Here is a 7,685-nt window from a genome sequence, read left to right as displayed (position 1 = left end):
TGCTCTTCAAAACTAACAACTAGGCAAAAATAGAATGAGTACACATCTAAATTATGGGCCAGTCACAGAATTTATGTGGGACCCACACAAGTACATACAACAATCCTGATTCTGGTTCTAAAATATAAAATTAAAAAGCACTTGAAGTATAATTTGAAATAACAAAAGACAAGTCAAACTGTAGGTATGTTAGACCTCAAAATATATATATTCTTAAAAGACAAATTAAGTTTTGTCCCTCATCTTATGAAAAGCCTGGAATACATAATGAAATTCATTATTTTTTGTAAGTTTCGGGGTTCCCCCCCCACATCAGATGGGTAATGTGCAGATGGCACAACAAGGTTTGAGGGAGGGACATCTCACACAAGTGTGAACACACAATCATCACACTTATGAACTATAAAAGTAACTCGTAAGTAGCTTTTGATTGCAAGACAAAGTAAATGTACATTGCAAAAAATGCAGTAAAAATAAAAGGAAATAAAGTTACTAGTACTCGTCCCACCCAAGTATTATTATAGTTTGAAGTATTTATACTACAAAAAAAGCATATAAAAAATAAATTTAGTAAAATTCTAAAAACCACTCATTTCATTTGGGGAGTTTCTTTCTTTCTTTTGTAGTTTCTCTCTTGTTGCCCAAGCTGGAGTGCAATGGCGCAACCTTGGCTCACTGCAACCTCCGTCTCCCAGGTTCAAGTGATTCTTCTGCCTCACTCTCCCGAGTAGCTGGGATTATAGGCGCGTGCCACCACGCCCGGATAATGTTTTTATTTTTAGTAGAAACGGGATTTCACCATGTTAGCCAGGCTGGTGTCGAACTCCCAACCTCAGGTGATACCCGCCTCCACCCCGCCCGACTTCCCAAAGTGCTGGGATTATAGGTGTGAGCCATCATGCCCAGCCTATTTGGAGAGTTTTTTGAGGATTTTGTTTGTTTGTTTGTTTTGAGATGGAGTGTCTGTCACCCAGGCTGGAGTGCAACGGCGTGGTCTTGGCTCACTGCAATCTCAGCCTCCCGGATTCAAGTGATTCTCCTGCCTCAGTCTCCCGAGTAGCTGGTATTACAGGCGGGAGCCACCACACCCGGCTAATTTTTGTATTTTTAGCAGAGATGGGGTTTCACTATGTTGGCCAGGCTGGTCTCGAACTCCTGACCTTGTGATCCACCCTCCTCGGACTCCCAAAGTTCTGAAATTACAGGTGTGAGTCACCGTGCCCGGTCTATCTGGAGAGTTTCTATACACATTCATACAACATTTACAGAACACCCTGAATAGGTGGGACTGGTGCGGTGCTAGGCATTAGGGGCACATTTGTGTCCTGTTCCTCTCTATCCCAAAAAGGCTTACTTACGTATACAGGGGGAGACATAAACAGGTGTTTGTCAATTATAATACAAAACTTGTGTCAAAATACAATGAGAGTTGAATCTCAGTTTGTAGCTGTGACTCTGATCATTCTGGAATTCCTAGGTTCTTTTCCAAAACAAAAGCTCAATGGTGGGCTGGTGTGTTGTTATTGCCAGCACTATTTCAAAACATGTGTTAAGGTAATTTAGGCTAAGAAAACACCACTTTACTACTTGTCAAGTGTTCGAGCCTTTCAAAAACCATCCCATTTAGGCACTTGGAAACGCGCAAGGCTGGAGAAACCACTAAGCTGCTAACGTAGACATTTCAAGTGTCACATTTACTTAAGAGACACTCGGGCCGCCCTGGGGAGCGGTGCATATTGGGACTTGTAGTCCTACCAGAACCGAGGAAACTGCAACTCCATTTAGGATGCACTTCTCCCCTTCACATTTTCTGGCCCAACAGTTAGATTAAGCCCTAACCTAAAGCACAACTTACCACATCTCACCCATTCTGGGTTCATCAGGCTTCTGCCAGGCTTAGCATGTTCAAGCTCAAACGCACGGCGTTCTCCTGTACAAGCCTCAAAGAGATTGGCTTATCCTCGGCGGTGGGCGGAGCCCTAGATGGACCAGGGGTCAGGATTGGCCAGTTTCTGACTGGAAGAGGCGTTTTTATGTTCACTTGCTGATCCGTATACTGTGGTAAAAAAAAAAGTGAATCTTTTACCACAGTATTGGCTTCGTCGAGCGAAGTCTCGCGATATTTCGGCCGCAGGGCTCCACAGACGCGTAGCGAGTGGCGGAGGACTGCGGGGGTGGCGGGCACCGGAGCCGGGAAGGGACAGGTCAGGCGGGGCGTGCGAGCGCATACTGCCTCCGCCACTCGGGCTGGGTCAGGAGCGGCTGCCCGAGGTCCGGAGGAAGTGTGTGGAGAGCGCGGCCTTCCTGGCCAGTGAGTCGACCCCGGGTCGTGGCTGGTGAGGGGACCCTGTGCTTCACCTGGGCCAGCGCGGGCAGTGACAGGTGCGCGAAGGAGCGCGGCGCTCCGCCCGCTCGCCGACCCGCCCCCTCCGGGCCTCGCCCTCCAGGGCTCGGGATGAGCCGCGGGCCCCAGCTGAGCGGCTCCGGCTCCAGGCGCCTGTCGCTGCTTCTGCCGTCGCCACCGAAGAGCAGCCGCCGCCCCTGAGGGCAGGAGGGAGGGACGCGGCCGCTGGCCCGTGGCATGAGCTGGATGCTGTGTCCGTTGCAGGACTAGGGCGGCGACATGAACCTGCACCAGGTGCTGACCGGGGCTGTGAACCCTGGCGACCACTGCTTCTCCGTGGGCAGCATTGGCGACCAGCGCTTCACGGTGAGTGAGGGAGGCCCTCGCGTCGCCCGTGGCCCGGCCTTTGCCCATCATTCTGGGCCAAGCTCGGCCCAGAACGACGGGCAGAGGCGCGAGCGACTTGTCGCCCCAGGGTTGTCCCTACCACCCAGAGCCGGGCAGACCTGGCCCTTGAGAACTAAGGAAGCAAAACCATTTCGGTCAGTGAGATACTGGAGGGAGCCTGAACTCAACTTAGAGAATGCTTTGTAGGATTTTTAAAGTTTTTGGTCTGACTTCCTTGGACCGGGGTGCTTTGCCAAAGTCGTTTATCCAAACATCTTTGTTGAGTAACGAGTTGGAGGCCTTTTATACCATTCTGTAGGTTCAGATTGTTAAATTTCGGAATGGTGGGGATTGCTTTCATCTTGTATTGTAAGTTAAGGTCAAGTATCTTTGTAGTGAAAAAAAAGTGGGTGTCCCAAAACAATGACCAATTGTTTGCTATCAACAACTAGCTTTGAGAACAGTGCTTTTCATTTATTTTCTTTTCAAATTCCCTGAGAAGTAACTTAGGAAAGAAAAAAAGCGTTTTCATTTTTAACAATATTTCTTGGATATTTTACAATAACGCGGTAATCCCAGGTTAAGGTTGCTTAACTTGCTTTTCATTGGTCACATATTGACAAGAAGAGGGCACCAAACTTCGGGCTACTTGTCAGTATAGTGGCATTTTCTGCCTTAACTATAGTTTTTGTTTTTGTTTTTTAATATAACAGTTTCAAACTATAAGTCAGTAATTGCACATGATACTTTTATCTACGTAAGTTTATAATGCTAATGATTTTTGCTACAATTTGTGTAGATACGTCTTTAGTTGTGATTAAAAGTAAAACTTGTTACTGCCTGGGAATGCTGAGTGCTGTAGGCTTTTTTTCTTAAAAAAAAAAAAAAAGTAAAACTTAATTTTGTATAAGTGACACAAAGTAAACAACGTAACCAATGCCCCAGGTTTAGGAGTCTTAAATTTCTAATCTTTTCTCTGCTTTTAATTTTCTGTGGTCTTCGTTGCTTAGAATAAATAATACTCAGCATTTAACATGGTGTAGGCATTTAATGCCTGAATTGTACTTTTAGAATTGTGCCAACAAGCATTTTGCTTTCAAATAGAGACTGTACCTCTCCTTTAGATTGACTTATACACATCTTAATTCATCGGGATTCCGATTCTAAATGTTTGCCCAGCCTGAATACTTGGGAAAAGAGTGAGCTCTGAGGGTCCCAGTGAGCAACTATAATTTCCTTACAGCTGGGCATTGCTCTCTGCTCTTGCTACTTAAGTGGGAAATAAACATCATCCTTAGAAGGTTTTCCCAGTGGGATATTATAGGATAATAATGTTGCATTCTCTGTCATTTCCTAAAGTTATATGAATTCTTTCTCCAGTGTAAATTCTAAGAACTTCTGCTTTTTAAAAAATTTTGAAATGAAGGCTCCCTCTGTCACCCAGGCTGGAGTGCAGTGGCGTGATCACAGCTCACTGCAGCCTGGACCTCCCTGGCTCAAGCCATCCTGCCACCTTAGGCTCCTGAGTAGCTAAGACTACAGATGCTAATCACCACGCCTGGCTAAGTTTTCTATTTTTTGTAGAGAGGGGTCTCCTTATGTTTGCCCAGGCTGATTTCAAGTCCCTGTGCTCAAGTGATCCTCCCACTTTTGCCTCCTAAAATGCTAGGATTAGAGGCGTGAGCCAACATGCCCAGCCCTAAGAATTTTTTCTTTTTTTTTTTTTTGAGACAAAGTCTGGCTCTGTCCCCTAGGCTGGAGCGCAGTGGTGCGATCTCTGCTCACTGCAACCTCCGCTTTTCGGTTTCACACCATTCTCCTGCCTCAGCCTCTCAAATAGCTGCCACCCTATAGTCCGCCACCACGCCCGGCTAATTTTTTGTATTTTTAGTAGAAACAGGGTTTCACCGTGTTCACCAGGATGGTCTGTATCTCCTGACCTTGTGATCCGCCCGCCTTGGCCCCCCAAAGTGCTGGGATTACAGGCATGAGCCACCACACTCGGCCAAGAATTTTTTCTAAGAAGGCATTCACAATCTATGTAAGCAGTAGTGTGAACTTTAGAGCATATACAGTATGATGGCCTATTTATATACCTGGATGCATTCCTCTATAAAAGCTTGGTGAATGTCTCTGTATTATTTTTAAGGAGAGATCAGTTAATATGCCAAGGATTAGATAGATGGTCATCCTGTACCATCACGTAGCTTGTTGCTCAGTTCTGCTGAATTTTAAAGTTCATTTCCATAGAGTAGGATTTAATCTCCCACCAAGCCTACTGCAGATTTTTTCCAGGTCTCTGGAAACATTCAGTAAATAAACTAAAAATATTTTTTAAGTATAAAGAGAGCTCAGCTGTCTTTAGTTTTGATGAGATTTTAAGGATTTGACAGTCATGGTTTTCCTTTGTAGCCTATCCATCCCTGACTCTTTAAGTTGATTACGCTCATTATCCTGGACACTTATATACACCTTAAATTTATCTGTCTTGAAATCGCCCTTTTTTTTCCTCTCGTTAAAAGGCGGAATCTATTGTTTATTTCTCGATTAGTTTTTTTTTGAGATGGAGTTTCACTCTTGTTGCCCAGGCTGGAGTGCAATGGCGCGATCTCATCTCACTGCAACCTCCGCCTCCTAGGTTCAAGAGATTCTCCTGCTTCAGCCTCCCGAGTAGCTGGGATTACAGGCATGTACCACCATGCCCGGCTAATTTGCATTCTTTAGTAGAGGTGGGGTTTCACCATGTTGGTCAGGCTGGTCTCGAGTTCCTGACCTCAGGTGATCCACCTGCCTCGGCCTCCCAAAGTGCTGGGATTACAGGTGTGAGCCGCTGCGCCCAGCCTTGAGTTTTGTTTTTAACCTCTTTTGATTTTGACTTTTCTTTGATAGGAAAATAGCAAACATTAATGGTAGATGGTATGTGAAGACTAAAATATCCCTCAGTTGCATTTTACTTGAAGTGGAGCATGACATCTTCCTCTTGTAGTTCCCCTTGAAAAATTCTTTTATTCCTTCTGGTACTTTGTGCCTTCTCTTAGGACAGTCCTGTTTTTGTAATTCCTCCCTTTGCATGTTTGCAGATAACTTGCCTGTTCTTAGTTTGAAAGATTACAAGATATGAGATCTTGTTTTACTCATAAAGTCTGACAGGTTTTAAATGGAAATGAAACTGAAGGCCACTTCTCCTATTTTCTAGATTTGAAAATATGAAATTACCAGTGCAGGTTAATCTAAGTATTAGATACTTTTTTACTACCTCAACAGGCGTCAAGCTGTTTTGACTTTGCTGTTAGTAAGAAAACCTCTTGTGGGCAATGACTGTCTCTGCTGTGCTTTCAGAGCACTTTCTTCGCATCTTTATTGTATCATTAACCAGTCTTGCCTTGTGGATTGTATGTGTGTGACTTCCCAGGCTTCATTGTGAGCACTTAGAACAGTGACTGAAAGAGTATTTAAACCTAACAGTAAGGTCATTACTTGGAGTTGATTTCCAGTGTGGTCCCTTATAATTAGCTGTTTATCCATTAGCAAGTTCTACCCTTTGAATTTCTTTTTTTCTCTGTGTAAAATGGGACTAAAATAGTATTATTCATACAGTTGTTACATGAAAAAGTGCTAAGCTGTAAGTCTGTGGTTTAGCACATGAAAATTCTCAAAATGTCAGTTTTCATAAAATTAAGGTTATATTGTAATGCCTAACAATAGAAAGTACTTCGTAAGTCGTGGTTGAATTAATGAAAAATGGATAGAGAAACCTTACAGTAATATAATTAATACTTGCTGTATTTAAGAATAGCTTTAATCATTTAGATTTGAGTCCAAATGAATATTCCTGTTAGTTTCTTTCTTTTTTTTTTTTTGAGACTGAGTATCATTCTGTCACCCAGGCTGGAGTGCAGTGGCGCGATTTCAGCTTGCTGCAACCTCCACTTCCCAGGTTCAAGCTATTCTCATGCCTCAGTCTCCCAAGTAGCTGGGATTACAGGCACACACCACCACGCCCAGCTAATTTTTGCATTTTTAGTAGAAACGGGTTTCATCATGTTGACCAGGCTGGTCTTGAACTCCTGACCTCAAGTGATCTGCCTGCCTCAGCCTCCCCACATGCTGGGATTACAGGCGTGAGTCACCATGCCCTGCCTGTTAGTTTATTTTCCAAAGTCAGTTGGTAGGCATTTTATCATCAACATCAAGTGAGCAACTAGGGGAGACTCCAGGTATACTAAGCAAAAATTATTTTTTCCTTATTTACTGGAATGCTTCCTTCATGCTTTTTTCCTTGTTAATTTCCTACTGCTCCTAGTAGGAATTTTTTTTTTTGAAAAATTAAAAAAAAAAAAAAAGGAGACAAGGTCTCCTTATGTTGCCCAGGCTGGTGTCTAACTCCTGGGCTCAGGTGATCCTCCCACCTCAGCCTCCCAGGCTGCTGGGATTACAGACGTGAGCTTCCATGTCCAGCCTACAATTTTTGTTTTTAGAATTAAATATATTCTGTTTATAAAAGGCAGCAAGTTAAAAAGAAGACTAATTAGAATCTACATTTCTAGATTCTATTTTATGCATACTGTTGATATGATACTTTTTTTTTTTTTTGTAGTTTATCCATACTTAGGGTTGAAACTGTGAATTGAATGACATGGAAAGGGTGATAATTTCCAAGAGACAGAAAGATTGTGCCAATATATAGGACTTCCTGTCTCTGATTTAGAATTTAAACACCTGAGCTATGGGAGGGAAAGCAAATATGTTATAGCTCCAATTTCCCTTTAGTTTTAGAAAACTCAGTGTTTCCAGCTAAGGGAATCTAGATTAGAAATCAGAAGACGGCAATTATGAGAGTGTCATTAGAGAAATAGGGCTGAATAAGCAGTCTTCTTCCTCAGCTTTCTGTAATAAGCATCCTTGAGTTTAGCTCTGTTGTGTTCACTAAGGAAACTTTTTTTTTTTTTTTTTT

The 7,685-nt window shown here is 43.2% G+C and overlaps 1 protein-coding gene across 1 annotated transcript in view; it reads left to right on the top strand.

Annotated features, from left to right (window-relative positions):
• Positions 1 to 1,886: 1,886 nt before the first annotated feature.
• The window catches only part of DMXL1 (Dmx like 1), a 185,310-nt gene continuing 179,511 nt past the window's right edge, over positions 1,887 to 7,685 (top strand). The window contains 1 exon segment of the mRNA XM_017872341.1: positions 1,887 to 2,710. Coding sequence (XP_017727830.1) covers positions 2,624 to 2,710 — 87 coding nt within the window. The 5' untranslated portion in view covers positions 1,887 to 2,623.

Source organism: Rhinopithecus bieti, unplaced genomic scaffold (genome assembly GCF_001698545.2).
Source record: "Rhinopithecus bieti isolate Rb0 unplaced genomic scaffold, ASM169854v2 scaffold_6439, whole genome shotgun sequence".
Classification (NCBI taxonomy): Eukaryota; Metazoa; Chordata; class Mammalia; order Primates; family Cercopithecidae; genus Rhinopithecus; species Rhinopithecus bieti.
Note: the sequence above shows the minus strand (reverse complement) of the source record. Positions and strands in the feature narration are given on the sequence as shown.